This window comes from Grampus griseus, assembly GCF_964374135.1.
Source record: "Grampus griseus genome assembly, chromosome: 15".
NCBI classification, from domain to species: Eukaryota; Metazoa; Chordata; class Mammalia; order Artiodactyla; family Delphinidae; genus Grampus; species Grampus griseus.
The window spans coordinates 54,116,987-54,143,859 of NC_139009.1; the positions used below are offsets into that span (position 1 = coordinate 54,116,987).

A 26,873-nucleotide genomic window follows, 5' to 3' on the forward strand; every position below is an offset into this window, starting at 1 on the left:
GCAGCGGGCGAGCGAGCGAAGCTTGATCTGTATTTACATCCGCTCCCCATCGCTCGAATTACTGCCTGAGCTGTGCCTCCTGTCATATCAGCAGCGGCATTAGATTCTCATAGGAGCGCGAACCGTACTGTGAACTGCGCATGCGAGGGATCTAGGCTGCGTGCTCCTTATGAGACTCTAATGTCTGATGATCTGAGGTGGAGCTGAGGTGGTGATGCTAGCGCTGGGGAGCAGCTGCAAATACAGATTATCATTAGCAGAGAGGTTTGACTGCACCACAGACCATAATAAATCAATTGCTTGCAGACTCATACCAAAACCCTATCAGTAAGTCGCAAGTGAAAACAAGCTCAGGGCTCCCACTGATTCCGCATTGTGGTGAGTTGTCTAATTATTTCATTATATATTTCAATGTAATAATAATAGAAATAAAGTGCACAATAAATGTAATGCGCTTGAATCATCCCGAAACCACCCCCCTCCCCCCCGCCCCGGAAATACTGTCTTCCACAAAACCAGTCCCTGGTGCCAAAAAGATTGGGGAGTGCTGTCCTAAGCTCTTTGACGCCCAAGAGCTCCACGGTAACTAATTTGTACTCTGGAATTCAAGTTGCCCACAGCTGGGGTTCAGACATTTACGGACATGTTTTACGAACTGGCTAGGCATTCAACGTAACCCAGATTGCTGAAAGTGCTGCTAGGTAAAAGCATCAGAAGGCAGGACCGGTCTGAGAGGGGTTACCTTGTGATCCTTTCCCCATCCCAGCCCGGTGGGACTCCACTGAGTGGTACAAGCTAAAGAGCTGTGCCAGTATCCTCCCAGGCTTCATGCTGGCGGGAGCGGAGGGGAGGAGGAGGTGGAGGAAGGAGATGTGCATCATAGCCTCCCACGAGCTGGATCCCACTTCCCCTCAAATTCCATTACCGATTTCCCATCGGACCAGGCTGCTCCGAGAGCCGCTAAGCAGCTCCTGGCTCATTTATCCACACCCCTCCCATCCTTTCCGAGCCTGCCTAAGTCCCACCTGCCCCCTAAGGCTGTCTCTAACCACCCGACCTGATGACCTCGCCCTCCTCCGGTGCTTGTGCCCCGTGGCACCTGTTCAGGCCTCGGTTCACGCCTGGTTGTTTACATGCGAACGTAAACAGACGCACAAAGACTGTGGAACCGCCTCCCTGGCAGCGTCGCGCCAGGAACACTGCCCGGCGCTCTGCGCAAAATGAATCAACGAACGCATGCCTCCGGCTGCGGCCTGCTCGCAAGGAGAGCGCCCCAAGTCACCCTCCCCTCCTCGCTGCTCGGGACTACGCGCCCTCTTGCGACCCCATTGGCTCCAAAACACGCAAAGCGAGCGGCGAGCGCGGAAGGCGAGGGAGGACTGCAGATAGAATAAAGTCAGACCTCCCATAGGCCAAGACGGTGCCAGGGGTGGGCTCTTCTTGCAGGAGTGGGTCGTACATTGGTCAATCCTCCGGACTGACGGCTGGGATTGGTCGCGAGGCTCCAAAGACGCCCTCCGCGCGGAGGCAGGGCGGGCCCGAAGGGCGTGGTCATCACTCGGTCCCGCCCCAGGCGTTCAGGACTCCGGCGGGAGGGCGGCGGTGTCCACCTGGGAATCCCGTTTCGGGGCCGCTGCGTGCGGCTGCTTTCGCCCCCGGCCCGGTCCGGGAGCCGAAGGGTTTGAGGCGCGGTATGTAGCTGTCGGCGTACGGGCGCGGGGTTTGGGGGTCCGCGGCGCAGGGGGCTTTGGCCCGGCCCCCTCTGCCCTGCGTTCTCGGGGTCTGCGGAGGCGGGCCGGGCTGGCCTCTGGGCCTCGCGTCCCCCGCCTGGAAGGGCGCAGAGGCTTCGCGGAGGCGGGGGCGCCTCGTGCCTGAGACTCCATTTTGCAGGCGAAACGGCGGGTGAGGTTAGCGGCCGGGAGTCTAGGCGCGGAGGTGGGAGGCCGGCGTTGGAAAAGCCTGAGCGCCGCGAGGCCGGGCCGCGGGAGCGCGCGTGTCCGCGCATCCTCCGGTCGAAGCAGCTGCGCCGCGGGGCTGCCTCAGCTGCTGGGGACTCACTTTCCCTCGCGGCCTCGCCCTGGGCGTATCTTGTTTACACTGCGCGCTCGCCGGGCCCAGGTTCCCCGGGAGTTAGGGGCCCGCGCTGCTCCCGTACCTGGTCTACCGCAGAGACCCTCTCTCACCCGCTCAGGATCATTACCACTGTTAAGATGGAGACGAACGATGCCTTCTGGTCACCTTGAATGCAGCAGCCCCGCTGCCGAGGGGAAAAAGCAATTTGTCTCACTTTTTTTGCCTGGAGGGGCCACCCTTTCCAACTGTCATCGCTAGAACGGTTCTCAGCCCAGGGGCACAAGTCCAAAACCTGTTTCAAGGCCTTTTATAATTATTAGGTTGGGTTCGGTGTATTGTTTGTAATAAAAATGAGCGGAAACCTGCTAGTGCCAGAGCAAATTTGGACCTCACTGGGAATTCATTGGAGTGGGTGGGGGAAGGCGGGCACAAAGATAGATGGCATTCATAAATACCCTTATGTTCCTGGACCTAGGGTGTAAAGGGTATTGTTAAAATGCATGACAAAATGGGTTGGGTCAAGGAGTCAACGATACAGGGCTTGGTTAAAAGAGGTAGAGGTCACCCCTTCTCATCCTTGTTCCCTCCACTACCTGAGTCGATCAGTTCTGGGCCACCCGGTACAGAAAAGAGCAAATAATTCAGGTTTTCTGTCTTCTGGAAAGCTTTTTAAAGCCCTTGCCCTACCCCACAACTAATAATCGTTCCCTCCTTTGCACAGCTGCCTTCCATAGCCTCTGATTTTATACATCACACTGTATTGTGGTTTCCCCAGCCCGTAGCATAGTGCTTGGAGCATAGAAGGCACTCAGTGATTGAAGGAAGCCAAAAGAAAACAAAAAATCAGCAGTGTAACCAAAAGTTGACAAAATAAAAACTTTAATTCCTTTAACTCGGCCCGATTATTCTTACAGGCGAGGGAGACAGTTGAGCTCTGGCTCTCAAGTCAAATCAGACTTTAGCTCCGCCATGTTCCTAACCCTGGACAAGTTATTTAAGTTCCGTATGCCTCAGTCTCTATAAAGTGGGAGTGACAATAGGTCCTACTCCATTATTTCTGAGGTTTAAGTAAAACATTGACATAAAGTGCTTAGCATAGTTCCTGGCACAAAGAAAATGTTCAGTAGCTGTTAGCAGTTGTTAGGATAAAAATAAACGTACTTGAACAGATTTACTAGTGCTAAGTATCTGTATAGTATTTGACCCTTCAGGTTCTGTCTGCGTCTTGGTCCTTATCTGTTCCTTGATTTTAAAAAATCCCTTAAGCCATTCCAGACTTTTCCCCCCACTGTAAAAGTATTCCATGGAAGATTACTTGTTTATGCCTTTAGAGTACCTCTACCCACTGGAGATTGATGGAGTGCCGAATAACAGTTTGGCCAAGTAGTACAGTAGTATTTGATGCACTCTTCACGTGGTCTGTTTCTCAAAATGGTCATGTGAAAGCAGAGGAGATGGGGGCTGATATGGCTGACAAAAATGTTGGTTCAGTTGGAGGCGGACTTGAAATGGCTTCTCTCCTTTTAACTTAAATCTGTTCTCTCTTAAAAACTGTCTCCTGTCTTTAAAGTTCACAAAAATTGTGAAAAGTGGAAGAAGTCTTCTGGTAGCTCTAAATCTATTTGCCAGACCTTGAGGTGGCATATACATCCCCTAGGAGGATGTTGCCTCACTTCCAGGTTTTCCTGTACCACTTTCTGGTCACAGGAAACAGGCTAAGTTGTCCATTTCCTTCCAGCTGTAGGTCCCCTTGGCGTGTCAGTTTCTCTAAAATTATTTGGAGTCCCCAAAACAGAGACCATACCTCTTCTCACTTATAACTGTCTCAGGAGAATTCTGGTCTCTGATTCTGCTTTTAGTGTAGTCACATGAATCTTGAATCCTTTCTAGGGAATACTGTTCTTTCTGAAGATGCCCTTCCAGTTGTGACATACTATAATTAACCATTAAAAACCTGCCACAAGGTGCGAGCTTTTTCTAGTGTCCTGTTGGAAAGACCTTGAGGACAAGGACCATAAATTTCCTTCTTCTGTGTGCCTCGCGTAAGTAGGCGCTTGATGAATGGTTCAGGGCGCTGAAACAGGCTTACTAGCCTGGTGGTTCTCAAACATTACTGTGCTTACCAACCACCTCGAGAGCTTGCTAAAATGCAGATTCTGATCCCAAAGCTCTGGGGTAGTGCCTGAGAATCTGCGTTCCCAACAGGCTCTGAGGTGCTGCATATGCTGCTTTTCCGTGGACTTTGAGTAGAAAGGTACTAACATAAGTATCTACGTTTGCTTTTTAGATGTACTGGTAAACAGGCTTTGTTTCTTTCTGGTATTGAGATGAAGTCTTGGATTTAGGAGTTGTTTTTTTTCCTTCTGTTTTTAACAGTTCCTCTATTTTGTTCCAAAAATGATTTGAGGAATCTTTCCAAAATAGTTTCAGTGTAAGAAGATTTTTAATGAAAAGTGATTGAGGCAGATAGGGTAAAAGAAAATTAAGAGAAGTCAAAGATAAGTACAAAAGGTGAGTTCCTCTCTGCGCTATACATTTTACTTGGGTGGGACTACTGATTTGGTTCTGAGCTTCCAAGCAGCAAGAGCAAAGAGGAGAATATTTTTTGGAACCAGTTTTGCCAGTACCTATATAAAGTAAAAACAAACTGGCTACTCAGTGAAACAGCTGTTTCTATTCCTGAGACCTGAGAATTCTTCTCCAAAGAGAAGTGTTCTGAATAGTATCTCCAGAAAATCAGTAAGATTCTTATCAATCTTCATACAATGTAGCCCAACAGACTCACAGAAAACTGTCAGTACAGTAAAAGCAGTGGCCTGTGGAATTGCAGCCATGTGGTCCAGGGCCAGCTTCTTCAGACAGTAGGAATGATTTTTGTTACAGGGCAGCAGTTTTTCGGCCTTGCTCTTTGGTGGGAACAGAGTGTCCAGTTGATTGACATGTTCAGTCCCCATCATCCTCATACTTCGAGTTTGTTGGATGGCAACAATCTAGTGACTGCTGAGGAGGCCAGAGAGCTTGGGGTTGAGGGGAGGGGTGGCTGGAAGCTCAGTTAAGATCCTCGTAGATGTGGCAGTTGCACCTCTTCATAGGTCATCTAAAGACCTCATGACAAGTTAGAAGACTGGCCTTTCTGTGAGGTTCTCTGCGGCCCCAGTCAGTCAGCCAGCTATTGAGTGAGAGTGTGAAAGTAGGGGAGAGCAGCCTGGTGGCAGCCTTCCCACCACTTTATTAGAGGGACCCAGTGTGCCTCCTAGGGCCCTGGAGGACTCTTTGTCTCCAAGCAAAAGGTAAGGAAGCTGCCCCAGTTGCGGGGGAGGAAAAGGGCTGCTGGGGCCAAGGATCCTGAAGATGGCGTCGACCTATTGCCAAGCTGTGGGAGACACGTCTACCCCTTCATAGCTTTGAGCCTGTTCTCCCTTTTCATTTTGCTTGCTTTCACCTGCAAAGGAGGGGGACAGAACACTTGGGGTGACCTGCCCCACAGGGAAAGACAGGGCCAGTGTGGAGGACTGAGGTGCTGCAGGGCTTGTACGTCCAAGGAAGGAGCAGGTGGAACGGCGGTAGCTCTCCGCCGTCGGCCTCCCAGTCTCAAACCTCCTGCCACAGCGCTCCCGGCACCCCCCCCCCCCCCCCCCCCCGCTTTTGAGGCGGGCCTGGCCCTCTTGTGACTGCCCCTTTTGTTGGCCTCCCCCGCGTAGGTCTTTACCCGCTTTCATGCTGCCTCCCATGCCTGGACTGGCTTCTGCCTTTGAGCTCCTTTCTGCTGTCCATCTAGTTCCCCCAGAAGCCTTCCAGCAACCTGACAGTGCTGGGTCCTCCCCACTGGCCCCCTTTCCTCGTGGGTAGCTTTATGTTCCTAGAGAAAGAGTGGCACTGAGAGCCTCTTTGTCTGCTTCTCTGGCCAGATTCTGCCACTGTGTGTGCACGCCGTGACCACTTACACCTGTGGGCTCCTGCAAAAACAGCACGGAGCTTCAAGACTTTGGACCCTGAACAGGTAGGACTGGCTCTGTCAGGCAGCACCTGGCCTTCGTGGCCTGTACAGGTGCCGTCTGTGCACTTGGCTACAGAGACAGGCCCTGATCAGAACCCAGCTTCCTGGGCAGAGTTGGTAGTAATCAGATTGTTTGGAAGGGGAGCTTGTGATTTACAGAATCGTGGGGAAAGTCTTTCTGATCAGAGGAGGATTGCTCCCTAAGTCGATCATTTGTACATTTGACTGGTTTAGTTAAGGGAGGGGCATCATCCCCCCCCCCCCCATACACATGCACACCTCCCTGTCCTCTGTTCTCCATCCTGGACAGGAGCAAGTGGGAGGAAGTCCTGGTAGCTGTGACAGGCCTGCATGAGGGTGGTGCAGCAGATAGCAGGAAGCGTCAGGAGTCCAGGCTTACCCAGTTAGTGTGACCCCATACTTCTGTAGGGCAAGAGTAAGCCAAGCCTACATAACTCCTCATTGTATCTGGTAGGTCATACGGTCTCTGCAGGTCGTAGAAACTAATGGAGAATTTTAATACCAAACTCCAGGTGGTCCCTAGAACATCCTGAAGCTTATGTGTCTTGTCGCTTGGTCTGGCCAAGCACAGGGGTGAACTGGTGTGTGCAGACCCTTTTCAGATGGGAGGCTTGAATTCATTGTTCATCGTCTGTGCTCAGAGCTCTCCAGTCACTCTGTCCAATCTCCTGTTGCTTCCCGGTTAGGAAGGAGGCTGACTGAGGCCTCTGCCCACCAAGAAGCTGCTAGCCTCCAGAAACACTGTAAACTGTGTGATCAGAGAGCAGGGAGGACCCACGTAGAGTAGTAGGTTGTTTGAAGCTACTGACGGCATAGCAAGTTGTTTTCATCTGAGCAGTCCATTGGGTGTTTAGGAAAGGAGTAAGCTGTCTCACTGGAAGGGTTCAAGCAGAATCCCCATCTCCATCCTCACCCTCAGAGGGTTAGAAGGAATGATGATGTGTAAAATCTAGCATCTATGGAAATGAGGACTGGACTTTCATGCAGTATTACAGACGCCCACCTGGCAGATGTAGACAGAGTTGAGCCCTAGAAATCCAGAGCTTATACATTTGCTAGGCTGATGTTTTCTTCGGCATGATTGATGTATTCAGCAGTCATCACTTCAAGGAGTTTCCCCTGATTATCTCGCTCCGAGTTGATTTCTCTTTCCTTTGTATTCTGTAGTACTTTACATAGAATTTGGAATGGACACTCCTGGACTTTTTTTCTTTCACATGAATCTGTCTTAGTTCTCACATAAAACCCTGTGGCGCAGGGAAAATAACAGCATGATTTGTTAGGCAGATTAATAAGTAAGATTATGAAGGGACTGCGTATCCAGACTGAGAAAATAACCACCTATAATCTGTCTCCTCAGAAGTACCATTTCCATGAAAATCACTGAATTTCAGACCTTCTTTCCTGGTTGCTGAAGGGCCTCTGGCGACACTGTTAACCTAGTTCAAGTTTGTATGTATACTTGAAAGTTATCTAGAGGTATATCTCCTGCATAGCTTATAATTCTAGCTCACCACTCACCCCCAGAATGAATGGATACCTTCTTTTTTGAATAACGAGATCCAGACAAGACAAATCAAAAATACATCATTAAAACAAGGACAGAGATCATTTGTTTGCACCCCTCTTTTGCCCCAGCATCATCTTATTCCAGTCCTGTCATGACCACACGCTTTAGTGGAGGGGGAGGGGACTAGGAGAGTAAAAGGGGTATTAGCTACCCATCATGGCCCAACTCTGGCCATTGAGAGAATTTCTAGAGGTGGAGCAAGAAGTAGAAATTGGAGGCTGCAGACTAGGTTCAGCCGTCACCCTAATATTTCCAGCTTGTGGGCTCAGCTTATTCCTATAATTGTGAAAACACAGATTGCCTGAATCGTCTTCATGTGCATTTCCTTAAATAGCCACTAGGTGAGGATGTGGCTCCAAGAAAATCGTTCTCAGCAGGACTTGGTCACTCATCTCTTTGTTCCTGTACCAGTCTCTCCCCTCTTCTACTTTGTGTGTCTGTCTGTTTTGTAACTTGTTCCCCAGTTCATAAAGAGGTTGGGTTCTGGAGTCACACAGGCCTGGATTTGACTCTCTCTGAGAGGTTTTCCCCTCTGTGAAATGAGGATAGGAGGACCTGCCTTCTGCGGGAAACTGGCACTCTCTCAGGCCACCGGTGGGAGTATAAATTGATGCCACCTGGTAGAGGTAGAACATATGCCAGAAGTACACATGCGGGTCCCCTTCGCCTCAGCACTTCTCCTTCTGACTGTTGGCGCTGTGGGTGTGCTAGCACACGAGCAGTGGTGTGTGTACGTGGTTGTTGATCATAGCGTTGTTTGTAGTAGCAAAAGGTTGGATCTAACGTAAATATCCACCAGTAGGGGACCAGTGGAATACGCTGGCGTGCATCCTTACAGTGGAGTACAGTGCTGGGCAGTGGTTAAAAAAGAGAGAGCGCTGTCTGTTTATTGCTAAGGAAGGATCTCCAAGATATTTCATTTAAAAAAAAGAAAGAAAAGCAAGGTTCTGAACAGTGTGTCCTGTACAGTTTGCTACTTTAATGTAAAAAGAGGGGGATGGATGAAGTAGATTTTTGTGTTTGTCTGCATATACAGTCAAGAGGTGAGAAACACACATGACTTTAATTAGCATATTTACCTGTTTTTGTGGGAGTATGTAGTGGTAAGCATTTTGCTTGATTTATATGAAAAAATAACCTGCTTTTTCTTCCTCTGTTGGACTCCTTCGTTCCTCGCAAGGTGACTTTCTGCACTGATTCCGCCCCTCCCCCCAAAACACTAGCTGACACTCAGCATGCACTGTGCACAGGCGCTGTCGTCATGCCCCATGTGCCCTGGCTTGTTTTAGGAATGGGGACAGGGCTGGAGGGAGACTTACATGTGCAGTGTATTTTCTATTTGAACCATGTGTGACCGGTTTAAGACTGTCGTTCTTCTGATTAGTCCCTGCGCACGTGCTGCTGGCTGTGAGAAGGCGATGAGCGTGCGTGTGACATGTGCTCTAGGCTCGCCTCTGATTGTCTGGAGCCCCGCCAGGCAGGCAGGGCAGGACACTCTTGTTTTCCGGGCACACGGTCCGGTCCGCACCAGTGGTGGTTCCCAGTGTGAGGGCCCAGCAGGATGAGCCTGCAGCCCCAGCCCTCCGCCCTCTCAGGCTTCCCTGCTGCCACCAGCGCCTCCTCTTGCCGTCACCCGCCTTCTCGTCTCTGAGGAACGGGGCTGTTTCTGGCCAGGTTTTAGCTTTGAGGTTGACCCAGTGCATTCCAGGCGGCCGCCCAAATCCTGGGTGCTTGTGCTTCCCTCGCCTCCGTGTCCAGATCCTCCTGGAGTTCTCTTCCTGCCCGCTTTTTGTCCCACCCCATCCAGCCAGGGCTCCTGGTAGAGCCCCTGCCTGCACACTCAGGCTGGGGGGGGGGGTCTCCCTCTGTGGTCCCTGAAGCTCCTGTTGGAACGGTTCTGTTTTCAGATCCAGCTTCCAGATTGTTCCTTCTCTTGCCCCGAGTGCTCACCCTGGTCCCCTGCCCCGCCTGCCCACCTGCCCGCCGCCTGCCCGGTGTGCTTCTCTCTCACTGTCACGTGCATGCACACGGCGTGACCGTTGCTGTTGTTACCAGCCGGATTTCCACGGTTCCCTCAGTCGCCGGTTACCTGTAACCCAGTCAGCAGGAGGAGAGCTGCCTCTCCCTCCGGTCACGGGCCATCTTGGAGACCCCCAGTCCGGGTGTGGGTACGAGGCTGCCTCTCGGCCGCTGGGTGTGTTGCGACGACAACTGCTGCAGGCTGGCACAGGGAGGACCCAGGCCGGGCCCCTTACCCAGCGGGGCTAGGCCAAAGCGACAGGGGCGGAAAGGCGACTTGAGGCAGGACAGACCTTGACTCTAATTGGGGCCTGCACTGAGCCTCCTGGCACCTGCTGCTGGGACTGCTGCCAGCCACACAACAGCAGAGGACACGGTGACGTGCTCCCGTGTCCCCTGTGGAAGGGTCTGGAGCTGAGGAAAAGCCAGGCCTCTCTGTTTTCCTTCGAGGAGGGAGCCATCATTTGCTCTTTTGGCCAAAAAAGTGTTTGTCTTAATCATTAAAAGGTAAAAAACAAGGTTTCTTAGCCGTAGATGCAGAAAGCTTCTCTTCTTCTCTCCCCTTCCCATTTTGTAGGGAGCTGAAGCTTCAGCAGAGCCCTGATCTAGGAACATCTCGATGGCCCTGGGAGAAGAAAAGGCAGAGGCAGCTGCGGCCGCGAAGGCCCCGTGCCCTGGGGGGTGGAGCTGCCCGGATCAGGAGCTGGACCCCGCAGGGCCTGCGCGTGGGGAGCAGCCGCCCCACCTGCAAGCCGAGGGGGGCCTGCCTCCCCTGTCAGGGGTGCCCAGGGGCTTCCTGCCCCTGCCTGCCACGGTGGGACTGGCCCTGGCCCCTCGGGAGCCTGCCAGCCGCAGGCCAGCGGGGCCAGCAGGGAGCCGGCAGCGGGTGGGTCTAAGCCGGCTCTCAGTTCCCTGCTTCCCCCTGCCAGCCTGGGGACTGGAGATTGGCACTCCGTGAGAAGCCAGGTAGGGGCTGAGGCAAGTGGGGCTGTAGTGTCACCTAAAGCTGTCCTGTGAGAGTACCTTCCAGCACTGTCTCAGCATCTGGCACGCTGTCCCAGCCCCCGTACGAGGTGGGGAAGTCGGGGAGCTTGGGTGTGATGATTTCTGTTTTACAGGTTCACATGGAGAGTTGGGCCTTGGGGCCAGCAGGGGGCTCTGTCCACAGCAGCTCCTGTTCCTCAGGAGTGTGACTGGTGACCTTTTGAGGACCAGGGAAGCTATGGCCCAGACCTGCTGTCCAGAGGGCGAGGCCGGGGAGCCCCGACAGGGGGAGCCACGTCCTGTTTCTGACTCGGTGACGTGTAGGCTTTACGGGGCCCCTGAGGAGACGTGCGAAAGGAGGGTCCGGGGCTGTGGGCTCCTGAGGGCTCTGAGACTGTATCTCCTCAGGACCCAGGGAACCTGGCGGTACCTTAGAGCCCCTGTGGTGAGCAGCACCATCTCTGGGCAAGGAGAATTTTGGGGGCCTCCCTGATTACAGGGCAGCCTCGCCTAATGGGAGTCACGTGGAGCAGGGAGTCCTGCCTGTGTCTGTGACCTCAGGCAAGTCACCGGATCTTTCAGGCCCTCAGTATAGTTGGGAAGATTATCTGATGGACCTGCCCCTCCCATCTCTACGTGCTGTTGCGTTCTGCTTGCCAAGGCCTTTCATGGGAACGGCTTTGATCTCTTCCACGGCACTGTGGCATTGAGTGCCACATGCTGCCCCCAGAGCCCCATCTTGTGAGGAGGTGCTGAGCTGACTGGGAGAAAACAGGCTAGGCCCACCTGCCTGGGGGCTAGGGGCGGTGCCGGGCTCGGGCACCTGAGTCAGATTCAGTGAGGCTGGCAGCACGTGAGCCAACACAGAAATGGGCTGTTTCCTGAGTGTGAGTCTGGTGCTGTTATAACTCTGCTGTTTGTTGAGCTCTCACCCTGTGCTTTTCACCCTTGAGCTCATTTAATCCACATGTCCTGAGGAGGCGGTCCTGTCACTACCCCCATTTTACAGGTGAGAGAAGTGAGGCTCAGAGTCGTACATCTGGAAGCTGGCAGCTAGGGGCTGGCCTCAGGTCTGTCTGGTTCCAAAGCCCATGCCCTTAACCTCTGTGCTGTCCTGCCCGCCTTGGGGGCAGCCTCTTCATCGAGCATGTTAAAAACTTGAAGGGAAGAGGCTGAGGTGAATGACTCATTTTGCCACGCGTCACCGCTGGGTGTGAGCTGAGCCAGGTGGGCTGCCTGACTGCCAGGTTTGGATGTGAGTCAGCGACAGAATGGTTGAGGTTCTGCCTGCCCAGGACACGCTTCTCAAAGGTTAGGCAGTGTGTTCCGGCTTCAGCACGACAGAGCTATTTGAGTTCTGCTCACTCACGAACTAGGCATCTGCGGAGGAAGAACTTTGGAAAGGACGGGGGTGTAGGATCAGCTCGGGGCAGGCAGTCTGCTCCCCAGAGCAGGCTGCGTCTCCAGTCACCAGCAGCACACTCTGCTGATTCTCGCACCAGGTAGCAGGCTCTTCCTTTCAAGACCTTTCCTCAGTATCATCTGGGTCCCCAGAGAAAAGTGCCAGCTTGTCATTGAGGAAGGAAATTTGGCGTGCTTATTTTCACCTTTTCCTTCCCTCCTGTCACTGCAGATGGAGGAGACTAGGCCTTCTGCCTCAGAGGAGCTACCTCAGACTCACACCATTCCCAGAACCGCCGCCCTTTGCTCAGGACATGATGCTGACACTGAAGATGACCCGTCCCCAGTGGAGTCGCCGCAGGCGCTAGACCACAGCCCACAGTCTCACGTCTCAGGGTTCCCGTTCCCGTCAAGGTGCAGGTCCGCGGTGAGCCCAGGTGCCACTGCGCCTCAGTCTTCCAGCTGCAGCGTCTGTGCCTCATCCCCGGGCAGCAGCCTCCAGGGTCACCAGGAAAAGGTGGAGCCTCAGAGTTGCTCCCTTGCCAAGGTCTCCTCCTCCCTGGAGCTGGCTGTCCCGCCGTCGGCCCCCTCGGTGGTGGGGCCGGGGCCTCGGCTCCAGTGGTCGCCCCAGCCAGTGTCCTCAGGGGGCGATGCTCCCGGGCTGGGCAGGAGGCGCCTCTCCTTCCAGGCCGAGTACTGGGCCTGCGTGCTGCCGGATTCCCTGCCTCCCTCCCCTGACCGCCACTCCCCGCTCTGGAGCCCGAATAAAGAGTATGAAGACCTGCTGGACTATACTTACCCCCTCAGACCCGGGCCTCAGCTCCCAAAACACCTTGACAGCCGCGTGCTGGCTGAGCCCGTCCTGCAGGACTCAGGCATAGACCTGGATAGCTTCTCTGTCTCCCCAGCAAGCACCCTGAAGTCACCCACTAATGTCTCGCACAGTTGCCCACCAGCAGAGGCTGCTGCCCTGCCGTTCTCAGGGCCCAGAGAGCCGATCCTCAAGCGGTGGCCCTCTGGAGTACCCCAGAAGCAGGGCAGTGTGGGGTTGGCATCTTGTAGCCCCATTGCCTCTACCCCCAGAGCCCCAGGCAGTAGGGACACTCCTTGGGAGAGCAGAGAGCCAGCCCTGAGGGGCATGAAGCACTGGCCACCTGTGGGCAAGCACCTTGAGCTGGGCTCTCCCTACCTGAGAACACGGGACAGAGGGTGGCCCTCGCCCAGGCTGGAAAGGGAGAAGGGGGCCAGCCAGGGTATCGAGCGCTTCGCCTGCACGGAGTCTGGGTGGAAACCACAGGAGGAGGCGGAAAGTGAGGACGAGTATCTGGCCCTGCCCTCTCGGCTGACGCAGGTTTCTAGCTTGGTTTCGTATCTGGGTTGCATTCCCACCTTGGTGCCCCTGCCCACTGATGCTGCCGAAGGGCAGAGATCCCTGGATGTGTCAGACAGTGATGGGCCAGCTTCCCTCCCGTCAGACTCCAGCCAAAGCCAGCTTCCCTCTGGGGCTGCCCTCAGAGGGTCCCGAAGCCCTGAGGACCACAACCACTGTTCGCTGCGCTCCTTCGTCCGCGCAAGGGGCTCAGGAGGAGAGGGCAGTCTGCTGAGCAGCCAGGCCCTGGGGGTCTCCTCTGGACCACTGAGAACACGCGCCTGCTTGCCGGCGATGTTGGACCAGCGGGCATCCTCGGATCCAGATGCCGAAGGGCAGCCTCCCAGGAAAGGAGGAGAGCAGGGAAAAGAGTCGCTCGTGCAGTGTGTGAAGGTAAACTCAGCATTTCAGAGGAGTCTTCTTTCTTCTTCCCCCAGTCCACTAGCCTCATAATAAAACCTAGTGACACTGAGTACTTACGCACCAGGCACTGTATTGCACCTTCTCCTGTCTAACCCTCATGACTTTCTACTGGCGTTCTCATGTCACAGTTGGAGAAAAAGGCAGTGAGAGATGAGGTAACCTACCCATTCACAGTTAACAAGGGCTGGAGCCTGAGCTGCTAACCACTACCCAGGCTGCTCCCCGAGGCACTTGACCTTGAGGATTAACAGGTACTCTGCACAGGAAGGACCGGTGCTCAGATGCCTTCAGGAAATAGGGGCTCAGTGAAAGTGCTTCTTGGCCGAAGGACTTCTCAGAGCTTCAGTTTGATAAAGGTGTAACTGCAGGGTTGGAGGTATCAGATCGCCGTTTCCTGGGCTTCTCGGTCACTGAACCTTCTCTTGTGGACCACCTAAGACCACCAGGAGATGGAGCTAATACTCCGAGGAATCGGGTTGTCAGCATCAGGCAGATGTGAACTTTGGCTCCGTCTCTTAAGCTTTGCTCGTTTATAGAATGGGGAGCTTTGCCTCTGTGGGACTGTCGTGTGGATTAAATTAAGTAATTCATGCCGAGGGCTTTGCATAGTCCCTGACACAAGGATGTTTGGAGTGTGGCTGTACACACACTCGGAGAGCCCACGGCCTGCCTTCCGGCTGAGCGCCCAGGTGCTGTGTCCACACGGCAGCAGGGCAGCCAGCCCGAGGGCTGTGTCCCCAGGAGCGACATCACAGAAATTTTCTAGCTCTCATGGAGGGCTTTAACCTGCCCCCTGATGTTCCGTGGATGACTTCATTTGTACAGTGGAGCAGGTAGGACAGGTATTAGCGTGTGCCCTCCTTTGTGATGAAAGACTGAGAGAGACCGTGGGGTGAAGTGCTTGGGTCACGGCCACCCCTGATGAGTGGGTGGCAGGAGTCTAGGGCCCCAGTTCCTTGGGCGGGTGGGAGCAGAACAGGGACAAGCAGTTTTAATTCAGTCGTTTTCAGGCATAGGATCAGGTAAGTCACAATCACAGTCACGTATTTTACGTCCACGTCTTCCCCAGGAGCAGTTCTAGAGTTGGCGGTAGTGCTGACCCAGGAACTGGTCTCTGTGCCAGGCAGGCCCCTTCTGGGCTGTCCCCGTCCCTGCCCTCATCTGAGCTCCTCTGTCCCTACCTGCGGGGCTGGACTTTCTCAGACTGAGGGGGCAACAGAACCAGGTGCGCTCTTCTTACTGCCCTGGCGGAGGTCTGGAGTCACGGGGTGGGGACAGGCATGGAGGAGAGAGGAGACAGCGCCTCAGTGGGGATTGCTCTCGAAAGGTGCAGTCTGTATCCTGGGATTCCCCCAGGTATTTTTAGCCTTTGAAAATGTAAACTGGTTCCATGGGTAACACCACGTGTTAATTTGTCTACACAGACATTTTGCTGTCAGCTGGAAGAGCTGATCCGCTGGCTGTATAATGTAGCAGACGCTGCTGACCACCTGACTGCATCCAGGTCCAGCCTTACAGGCCTCAAGTCTTCTCTGCAGCTTTACCGGGTAATGTGTGGTCCTGGCATCTGACTGTTCACTCACGAGAGTGGTGGCTAAATTACTTGATTAGAAAGTAGAAGTTCAAATAACTGACACTATGTGTGTTGTGGTCCATTGACTTTCACCTGAAATCTAATCAGAGGTTCTTTTCAAATTCTTAGAGCTGAAAAACTGTAACATGTATGAGTTATTTCCCAGACCAAATAGAATTTGAAGAAAGTGCATTTTATTTATCCTCAATCAAAAATACTTCAGGGTTATTTGTGATGTGATTTCCCAAATATCTCAGGGATTGATAGGCATAGATCTGCACTCTTCGGAAGTCATGAGTCACACGTGGCTATTGAAATTAAGTAAAATTAAAGATCAGATTTTTCAGTTATCTGGCCACGTTCCCAGTGTTCAGTCATCACATCTGTCTGGTGGCTACCGTATTGACTGAACAGAGCATTCAGAACCTTTCCAGCATCACAGCTCTTTTGGACAACACTGACTGGATTTAAGGATCTGAGCTGCAATTGTACTGACTCCAGAATATACACAAGGCATTTTGATGGTATTTAAACAAAAATAGGATCCAGTTTGCTTCTCAAGGTATTTTTTGGGGGTGGAGTTTGCCTCTTTTTAGATTTTGTTATTTTAAAAATCTCTTTGTGGGTTCCGGTTAACTTGACTTTAGAACAGGTGTATTTTGGGTGACAGTTTGTGCTGTTCTGGCGTAATTATCAGTAGGTCCCTCTTCATTCTCAAAAGTGTTCTGAATTGGATGATAATCAGTTACCCTAAGTATAAACATTAACTGTGACTGAAGTACCCACTGACTTCTGGCGTGTCTGGTTGGCCAAGCCTTTCTCACCTCTTCTGAAGGAGCAGAGGTGGTATTTGTGGTCTGAACCTGATGCTAGTCTAGGAAGGGTTTTCTGGGACAGTTCTTTGAGTAGGAGAGCGTGTGATTTGCTTGTGCCTGAGCCAGGGCCGTACCACCCCACTCAGAGCTCCCACCACACCCAGGCAGGAGGGAGGGCCTTTGTTTTACAACTTGGAGCCTACTAAGGTTTAGGGGAGGGGGCTTGCCTGGGTGGGCCAGCTGCCCTACCCTAGTGGGAATGCTGTTTCCTGCTGTCTGGAGAGAGGCTGCCAGAGTTCCTTTCCCGGAGTACGCTGGAGGAAGGAGAGGAAGGCCGAGTGCAAGGGTCCTCTGTGTGGGACCCCCGCAGAGTATGTGCAGAGCTGGGCAGGGCCCACCCCCGGGAGGCCCAGGGGCAGCACCACTGTGAGGAGAGGACAGTGCCTGGAAATTGCCCTAGTTGGATCTACCTGGGTGGCCTTTCTGGAGTGCCCCAGCCCCGCTCCCGTCAGAGCAGGTGTCACGTAGAACAGCTCCGTGCCCTCCGTTTTATCCCGCATTCTGTCCTCCTGCACCTCCACTTCCAGGGTGGTCGTAAGCAACTATCTTGCTCTGTGGGTAGAGCTGAGGTCTGAGCTGGGAGTTACCCCTGCAGGTCAACGAAGCCTAGCCCACTTGTGTCATCCACACAGCTGTGTCACAGAGTGGGACCACACTGTCAATCCCTCCCTGCACAGAATGGGGCTTGGCTCAGGCACACGTATGAGCTACCTTGACCTAATATAAGCACGCGCGCTTGTGTTCATGTATTTTCACTCGTGACTCTGTCGTACTTACTTTGTCTTAATAACACAATAACACAGGTGGGTTCCTGGCAGCATATAAACTGCAGAGAGTGCTAAAGAATAAAATAGTAAGTATAGGTAATAGGGCAAAGGAAAACTGAAGACAGGAATACAGTAAATCCAAAAGTAAAATTGTAACTTCAAAATTAAACTGCCAGTTTCTGCACCCTGTACTGAAGGTGGTCACGGATTTGACTTTACGTCTTAGCAGCTAAAGGAAAAACCAGAAACGGCTACAAGGCTTGATACTGCGAGGGGAAAAGAAATCAGCTGCTTAGGAGACTGTCAGCTTCCCTGACACCTTCCCATGTCCTGAGGTCCACAGAAAGCAGGACCTTGAGGGGAGGACGTGGGGCGAGGCAGCAGTTCCCTGTGGTCATGTGAAAGGCGTTGCCCTTGTGGCTCTTACTTACCAGGTCCGTGTTTTGAGACTCTTACAGGCCTGTGAGTTTAAAGAGAACCCTGTGAGGTGTGGCACAAGCAGGAAACCCTGACTCCAGGCTGTTCGTGAGCCAGGCTCTGCCAGGGAAAAGAAAGCTTTTCTTTTGTCAAACTGTAAACAGAAAAAAGGATTGACTCTGTGTTTGCCTTGGGCTCAGAGAAGGTGAAGTTAAACTGTTTACTTGGATTCTGAAGACTGGGTGGGTTAAAAGGGGAATCCAGCTTCTGAACAAGGGATCATTTTTAATAACTTCTACGAAATGGTAGTAATGAAACTTTTTTTTTTTGATATGCTTTAAGCAATTTAAGAAAGATATAGATGAACACCAGTCCCTGACGGAGAGCGTCTTACAGAAAGGGGAGATTCTACTTCAGTGCCTGTTGGATAATACCCCAGGTGAGATGCTTGAGGTTTTGAATTAAGCCAGGGCTTAATACCTCTCAGTGTAAGTCCGGGACCCACACTGTCACTGGGAAGGAGCCTAGTGCCAGAGTCCCTCCCATCCGTACCCGTTGCCTTCGACTCCCACAGCCATCTGCCAGCCCGTCGAAATATCACGGCCCCGCAAACACTTGATGAGGCAGTCACGGCCCTGCAGGTGCTAAGAAGTTAGGCACTGAGCCTGCAAGAACCGTGCTCTCTAGTTTCTGCTTTTATCTTTCCTTGGTGGTGTCCTGGATGGGAATGCTGGCTTTAGTCCTGTCCTTGGCTTTCGGCTAGGGTGCTCACAGCGGGGAGCCCCTAGGGTTCCCATCCTTTCGCAGTGCAGGCTGGACCCCTCTCAGATTATCTGTTTGGGGAGGGGTTTGTTCCAGGATCTGAGAGCAGTCAGTCTATTCTACAGGAAGAGACTGAAGGAAGAAGTGAACTGATGAGAGGGGATAAGTGGACAACAGTGCACAAACTAAGCTCGAGCCCCTTTTGCAGGATGGGGTCCCAGGTTAGAAAGGTGTGAAAATCACAGACTTCGAGAGTACATCTCAGCGTGCAGGGGGCAGGGGTTTACGATTGGCCTTGACCTTGCCGGGGGCAGGTATGATAGGATGAGCTAGGAGAACGCTAGGTTAAAGCAGTGAACTGATGGGCCGGCCACCCCCGCCCCCGCCAAGAGCAGCCGCTATTTTCCTGTAAGGCTGAACCACCAAGTGTTGAAAGAGCCTGTCTATGTCTTGCCTCAGTTTTGGAGTGAAATGGGGTTTACGCTGGAAGCAAACAGCATAAGCAGAAGTGGGCAGGACCCACTGGCTTGAGATGGGAAGAGGTGGCGCTTTCCTGACCAGAAGTGGTGGGTGGTGGGCGGTAGGGAGGTGGTGGAGACCGGAGTTTCTCAGCCTGAGCACCGCTGACGCTCTGGGCCATGCGATGCTTTGCTGTGAGGGGGCCGTCCTGTCGTTGCAGGGTGTTCAGCAGCGTCCCTGGCCTCTACCCATTAGACGCCAGCAGCACCTCCCCAGTTGTGACAACCCTGAACGTCTCCAGACATTGCCAAAAGTCCCCTGGGAAGAAAAAACCGAGATTGAAAACTGTGAATGGGCAGAGGGGTTTGGATGGGACGAGCAGCCACTGAAGGGTTTTCAGCAGGGCGTGGCTTATCCAGTGTGAATTATGTGAGCCCTTGGTGATCCCCTGCCTGCGGGAGGCCTCTGTCTTGGCTCTTCTGATGTTCTCTTGCACTAGGGTTTTTAGGGTTTTTTGGTTTTTATTGGGGCAGAAATTCAGTATGCCAGGCTCCTTTGCCACTTGTAATTACACCAGTATTTTCTTGAATACTGTGTGCTGAAGCAGTTGACATACCAGTTTTTTCATTCCATCACAGCCCTGTGAGATGGATACTATTATTACTCTTATTTCACAGAGCTGTGCATCTGCCTTGGGCCACACAAGGAGTGGCAGCCTGGCTCCAGCCCCTGTGTGCTGACCCCCCGGCTCAGGCTCCTGCACCTCCAGACTCAGCAGCACAGAAGAGCTCAATACCAGGACACTTCCTGGAGGCCACATGTAACAGTGGGCTTCTTACAAGCTTCAGGTTCTTGGACCTTCATTTAAAAAGTGATTCAGTAATACTTCTCAGTGCTGAATCTGTAATAACAACCCACTTTGCCCTCCTCTCCAAAGGAGTCTAGAAGTATTTTACTGCCCAAATAAGAGGCTTTTAGGGAATTCCCTGGTGGTCCAGTGGTTAAGACTCGGCCCTTTCGTTGCTGTGGGCCTGGGTTTGATCCCTGATTGGGGAACTAAGATCCCACAAGCTGCAGAGCACAGCCAAAACAAAAAAAAGAGGCTTTTGGGTATTCTACGGTTTCAGAGTGACACCCTGCCCCTCCCGACCCTCTGCTTAGAATAGTCAGAAACTTGGCTGTTTTGTGAAAATCACAACTTTCCCTAGACATTCACAGGGTCTCTCCAGCTAGGTGCACAACTCCTCTTTCCAGAGCATGCTGTCAGAGACAGTGGAGCCTGAGCACGGACACCTCCCATCCCGTCCCCCGCCCCCGCCCCCCTCAAGCTTCTTCAGAGCCTGCCTTCTTCCTCAGCCACAAGTATAACTTTAGGGACAGGTCGTCAAATTAATTCCTTCAAAACCTGCCCATCTCGGCCTCCAGCCAAAGGCCTCCCCAATGGCTATCTGGCAGGTTTTCACAACATTTTGACCCAGTTACTTTGATGCATGAGTTGACGGTCCTGTCTCACACCCTAATTTCTCGTTATTACTGGATCAGATAACTAGAACCCATTGGCATCAAGCTGAACCAGGCCCCTGTATGCATGCATTCAATTAAAACATCAAAGTCTCAACTGAGAAAGATAATTTTGTTACTGTTCCCAGCTTTCCTTTTATTTGGAGCCAACCAAATGTTCTAACATTGTAAAATAAAAGTTCAAAAAATAAAGGTCCCCTGAATTCCATTGACCACTCACAGGAGGACTGGGCAAAGGTCTGGTGAGTGTGGGAGGGGAGAACCCAGCCCATTTGCCTTTCCAGGTGAGCTGTGCCGCGTGCCCTGGCTGCATTCCTCAGCCTGCCTTGCTGGCTCTCATAAAAGTTGTCAGGTCGGCACTTTGCCCCGATGATGCTGCACTGACGTGGCTTCCCCAGGGGCTGATCTCAACACAGCCAGCCCCTGTTCCTTCTTCCACCCCTCTGTCAGTATCCTTTGGAGATACGCAGCTTCCCCTTTCCCTTCCTCTGTTAGCAGATGTTGCAGCTGTGGCAGGAAACTAGGGAGAGTGTGAACACAGCTGATAAAGGCGCAGGAAGCAAAAGCAGCCTTTGTGTTTAACAAAGGAAGTAAAGTTTTTAAGAGAAAGAAACAAGCCTGCTGTGGGTGATGCACTCTGAACCTAGCCCATCCCTTCCTCAGATGAACACTTGACCTGTAGGGGATGGAATCTTGGCCTCACTAACCATCTTGTCTTAGCCTGCTTTCAGGTAATTTTCTTTTGAAGTCTGTTCATTTAGGACCCACAAAAAAGGGTTCACAAGCATTCCCATATTACATTACCAGATCACCCATATATGTGCTAAAGGACAGTCCCACAGCCAACAAGCTGATAGGACCTGGTAGCAGGACCCAGAGTCCTAATCTTGGCATGTTTTGGTTCATTTCAGACTTCTGCCCCACAGGATCTGGGTGTGTGCCCTGGGTCTTATCTCTAAAAGTCAGATAATTCCTGTCACCAGACACCTATGTCTCTGTGCCTTTTTGTGGATTACGTTAACTCCAAAGTGGAGCCAGTGAAATAATTCTCTCAGCTTTAATCAGAAGTTAACAGCATAGGTCCTACAGTGCAATACAGTCCCTGGAGAGTCACTGTCAAAAAAAAAAGTGGACATTGTGAAACGATTGCCATGTTCCTGTCTTGTATAAAGTGCTACACCCTTATATGTTCTTTTGAAAACACACTTGCATTGCCTCTTTGGCCTGACTGCTTTAAACCTCATTTGTTAGTGTTAAAGGACATCCTCGGGAGGATCTCCAGGCAGCCCAGCGAGCTGGAGAGCCATGCAGATCACCTGTATGACACTATCTTAGCCTCTCTGGACACCCTGGCTGGCTGCACCCTCATCCCCGAGAACACACCAATGGCACACAGGAACGCCAGTGTGAAGGGGATTAGCCTGGTAAGTAGAGCAACCCAAGAGAACATCTGTCCTTGTGCCCAATTAGGGTACAGAGCTCCTGCTGTAACAGTTGGCTGTTTCTTAGAAGCTTGTCGAGCTAAGAGCTGATGAAACAAATAAGAGGCTGGGAGAAGCCCCTGAAACTGAAAAAGGGAGATGCTGGAGGGGTGTCTTCCAGTGATGATGAAAGCTCACTGTGGTGCTTCCCATTACTCAGTTTCAGCCCTGCACCTGCTGAGGACTAGGGTGCTCTAGCTTCCGGTGTCTATGCAGACCCGACACTGCCCCCCACGAGAACAACTGCAAAATTTACCTGTACCCACTTTTTTATGTCTGCACATGTACACTTGTCCAGTACAAGCTGCCTCTGTTCTGCAGACTCTTCTCACCCAACGCATTTGGTGCCCCATCTCTAAGCAACTCTTAACAGCACCAAGTACCCACAGGATCCAGAATTGCTGACCCCTCTCCATACCTCCTTTTCCTGAAAAGGCTCCCTTCCAAAAAAGGCTAGGGGGATAAGATGGGAGTTCCATGCCTTGGAGACTTAACAGTACAACTTCGTATCTCTGGAAAAGTCAAGCAGGAGTCATAGGGAAGGGAGGCCAAGAGAACAGAGGGATCACTGCTGGCTGTGGGGTGGCCGCTGCCCAACATGATGATTCCACAACTGGAGCATACTTTCTCTGAAACTTCCTGTCCTACAGCCAAAATCTGGCATTTAACTCATAGATTTTCTGGGTGAGAATTCACTGTAGACAAAAAGAAGGTAAAGGATAAATCCAGGTATATCAAGAGCAGGGGAGTCCCTTTATTTGCCTCAAATCTGAGCAGTAGTCATTTTAATTCTAAAATGAATGCAGGTGACTGCCCTGTCATTTCTTCCTCTGCAGCATTCTGCCTGTAACAGATGCTTCTCTTTCTCTTTCAGGCATCTTCTCAGGAAGAGATGTAATCTGTTAGCCCAAATCTGGCTATTGGGAAACTTTCAGAAGTCCTTGTTGAGAGCCATTCAGTACTGAAATCAAGGGGGAAACTTTCATGTACTAGCTTTAAAATGCCTTTCTCTTCCCTGAAGTAAGGGCTGTTGAGTTAACTATTTTTATTTAAAATGAATCCTTCCAAATTAAAGTTTTCCTTTGGTGCTTCTCTACAAAGAGCATGTAGCTTTGCAGTTGTTGATAAAATAATGCAAATAAGGCTTACAGGTCTTTCCTCTGTCCATTTAAAAAGAGGAGAGAGCGCTCCTAAACTAGTCCACCTGCTGAGATCATTTAAAGAAGGTATGAGAAAGCAGGTACCCGATACTTGGTATTCTCAGGCATACAAGAGGATCCAAGAGACTGGTGGACCAGGAACTTGGGTCTTTTCATAAAATGAAGCATAGGCTTATAAATCCCTCCTCTTTGAAGAGACTTTTAACTCTTCCAATTAATAGAAGGTTCTGAACAAATAGAACCTCTGTCAGTTATTTTGGGCTGCTGTTAGGATATCTTTTATCATCCTAAGTGCTCAGGGCTCCATCTGCCTGCCTAACATCTTAAAGGAGAATGTGTTAGGGACTTGGGGAACTGCCATTGAGCTTCAGCAGGACTACGGACTAATTATCCGCTTTAAGGGTACCTCCAGGAGGAGCCTTCCTCCATTCCTGCTCTCCCTTATAAGAGTAGTCCAGGGTCAGAGAAGGGCATGGATAGGATCACACAGCCTGGTTAACTACAGAAGCTAAGGCTGTCGATAGTGAGGGGAAAAAAGTAATTCTTCGTTGCTTTGGGAGTTGACATGTAAGTAAGTATCTTGTAGAGAAAGAAAAAAAAAAAATCTATGGATCAGCCATTTAAAGCCAATTCTATGGCTTTTTAAAGCAAAATGATCAGCTACTGCTGGTAACCACAGATTCTGCAAAAATAAAAAAGCACTTAAAAAAAAGTTTTATTGGGCTGTGAATGAACATAGAAGGAGGAAAGCACTTTCCCCGTTTACTTTTAGTGTTACCGTGGGCTAAGACTTGAGGAAAGGTTCTTCACACTTAAATATGTGAGATAAACACTTACAGATCTTTTTTTCAAACTGCAGATTCTCATTTGAGGAGGGTGCTTAAGAAAGGAAGATCTTTTAAGTTTATAAAGCAATGAACAAGTCACCTGAACCCAGAAGGTAACATTAGAAGTTATTCTCGTAGAGCAGACTTCTGATGTCCCCTCAGAATAAAACATTTAATACAAAATTAGCCTCTTTAAGAGAAGTTGTGGACTTTAATTTTGGGGGCTGAGCCACATAATCTTAACACCATCTCGTCCACCTAGGTGTGAACTAAAATCCTATGAAAGTGACTTCTGCTTCAAAATTTCTCAGACTTTATGCTGGAAAATGAGCTATAAGTTCTAATATTTAAAGATTAACTATGAAGTAAAACTATATAATTCAATAGTAGCTATATAAAATGCAGTATTTCAAGTGCCTCTGTTACTCTGGTATGATTTGTCATAATGCTTAAGGGCATGATCAGAACTAAACTGTGTATTATGATTCTGCCATCTCTATTTTAATCTTGGTTCCACACATAGTGAGATTTTAAAAAGACAAAACACCTTCCTAGCAGATCATTATATATGTAAAGTATTTTAAAAGCCTAGAATTGGTTAAAAAGGCCTATCTAATGGCCTGTGTTCTTAAATTGATATATTTCACCTTCTCTCTGTGGCTATAAATTGGTACATGCCTTTCCAATGAGTGTGTTACAAGACAGCCCTTGGGAGTTAAACCATTTATTTACTAACATTTGATCGGCATGAAAATAAGTCTTACTAGTCAGCAAAAAAATTGAAGATGACAACCCTAGAGAAACTAACTGGCTGATGGTATTTTATAGCAGTTGAATGCTTAACATGCCATTCTACCATTCAACCTAATAATTATAATCAGCTTCAGCTGACAGGAATTTTCACAGAATATTTTATTTCGGAGTACCCTGTTTCCCAACAAAGTACTGCTTTTACCTAGAGATGATCTAAGATATTTTTGTTCACCTCCTTTGAAGTAAGGTGTGACTGAAGGGTGCCTACTCTGGACCTAGTTGTGAATGCCACGGAAGAGTATCAACACAGCTGTTAATGATGTCTTCGGCAGTGCTATAAGAAGTTTGTTTAAGACCTCCCTTACAACTCAAGCTGAAATTGTTTCTGACTAGGAAGACGCTGCCAGCAGCATTCCATGAGCAAATACAGCCAGGTTAGATTCAAGTGGCCTGGCTAGCCAGTGCACTGTGGTACATATTACCTTAAGGACAGCAGTGCCTTACAGTGACATATCATGTAGTTCCAAAATCCCAAGTTTACCTGTATTATAATTTCCTAGTAGTCCCCTTAAATTAGTAGAACTTAAGTCCACAGGGAAGTGGCAGTACTAGGAGCTGGATTGGCAGTTTCAAAACCTGGGTTCTTGTTGAAGCTCCATGGCTAAGCTCATCTGCAAATAGGAGACAGTGTCAATACAGGGCTGTTTTGAAGCTTAAATGGGAACATAAAGAAGGGCCGATGAAAAATATGCTGCAATGGCGACATACATGCCAAAGGAAATTTTGGTCCAAGGTCAAAGAACAGGAAGTTACTGCTCATACCAGAATGGCTATCATCATTCTGTAAGGATTCCCAGAGACTGTGACTGCTTAGGTTTAGAATACTCTTCACTTATGTAAGCTAATTCATGGCAGCCACTTATACTATTTAAAATATGGCAAGCAATAATTCCCTTTACTGAGTTGAACGTATTATTAAAAGCCCATAGTAGCTTGAAATATTTGTGCCTGAAAATGGGGGTAGGAATGGGAATTTCTCCCCCCCCCAAACTGCATTTATTGGCAAATTTAAAATAGCCAAGTAGTGAAGCATGCTGAAATATCTTACAGTAAGCCCCAGTCTGGACTGCCATGGAGGAAAAAGAACACTAGAATTTTCCAAACTAAGTAAGTATGTAAATATGCTTACATCTCAAATTCATGTAACGTTTTTTGCTAACTCACCAAGAATAAGCTGACAGTTTGAACAACTTGCTGTATAAAACTGAACTGCATCACACCTCTGACATTTGTATCATCTACTTTAAAACACAGTTTCTGAATTCTTTCCCCCTGTATACTGTATTGATAAGGCAAAAAAACAAACCTTCTGAAGCATTAAAAAAAAATCTTCACCCAAATAACTACTGGTAACTTGAGGAATTTTTCAGTTGCCTTATGTGAGGATGAATAGATCCAACAAGCACATCTATAATACAAAGTAAACTGTGATTTTATTGTGAAATTCTCATAGATGGAAAATTAAATTGAATATTTATTCTGTCCATTTCATTTTACAATAATCTTACCACTTATTTTTGTACCGTGTATTTCAATTGCCTGTTTAGTGAAAATAAAGAAACCTATAATTTTTGGCTTGTTTTAGCTTAAATTTTACCATTGAATTAAAGACCCCACCATGAAATGCGTTGCCAACAGCCACATCCCAAGCCCCTAAGTAAAGAATGTTTTGGCTGCTAGTTCAACCCCAAGGAAACAATCTTTCTTTGACTTCTATCACCTTAAAATGCCAGTGTTACTAGCAAAAGATTTTTGTTCCCCACAATAAAAACCAACCCTAGGATCTTTAAGGTCCTGGTTAACAAAATTTTCACGTGTGCAAAATTCGACTGAAATAAATATATTTCTCTCATTTATCATTCCCACCCAGCATTCCTGTTCTCAGCTAATTTTAAGAGATAATGATTTCTAAAAGTAGGGCAAAGAGTAAATTTCCTGCGTTCTACTTCAATGCTTTAACTCTCCTCCAACCTACACAGCTGTGGAGGATAAGAGAGCTGACATCTGACTCCAAGCATGGAAGAAACAATATTAGCACACGTTAGTCTAATCATCTGCCACTTAGGAAAGGTGTGCTGCTTTCCACCTCTACCACAGAATTAAAATGCTGATCAATGAAGCCATTTCAAATGGTTTTAGAGAAGGATCAGAGATAACAGGCTAGATAGCATACATCTCCCTGAACCACTAAACTTGGTTAAATCCCTATGCAGCACGGAAGCCTCCCTAGGTCATTTATTAGTTATATTATCTGGAAAGCATATTGGATGCTGCTCTAAGATAGGTCTACAATGCCCTGGTTGCACACACAAATGGCTGTTTTGAGTATAATGCAAGGCTCTATTTCCCTTTAGCCATAAG

At 49.9% G+C, this 26,873-nt stretch overlaps 1 protein-coding gene across 1 annotated transcript; it reads left to right on the forward strand.

Annotated features, from left to right (window-relative positions):
- Positions 1–1,572: 1,572 nt before the first annotated feature.
- CEP68 (centrosomal protein 68) lies at positions 1,573–25,783 on the forward strand. The gene is made up of 7 exons (XM_082672231.1): positions 1,573–1,691; positions 5,982–6,073; positions 12,298–13,827; positions 15,282–15,404; positions 17,832–17,928; positions 21,483–21,655; positions 22,587–25,783. The coding sequence occupies exons 3-7, from the start codon at positions 12,298–12,300 to the stop codon at positions 22,608–22,610; spliced, it is 1,947 nt and encodes a 648-aa protein (XP_082528357.1). The 5' UTR covers positions 1,573–1,691; positions 5,982–6,073; the 3' UTR covers positions 22,611–25,783.
- Positions 25,784–26,873: the final 1,090 nt, after the last annotated feature.

Excerpts from the sequence above, each read along its gene's own strand:
- CEP68 (XM_082672231.1), top strand. The coding sequence starts at position 12,298 with ATGGAGGAGACTAGGCCTTCTGCCTCAGAGGAGCTACCTCAGACTCAC. Across the intron at positions 13,828-15,281 it reads CGCTCGTGCAGTGTGTGAAG|ACATTTTGCTGTCAGCTGGA; the intron begins GTAAACTCAGCA and ends TTGTCTACACAG. Across the intron at positions 15,405-17,831 it reads CTTCTCTGCAGCTTTACCGG|CAATTTAAGAAAGATATAGA; the intron begins GTAATGTGTGGT and ends ATATGCTTTAAG.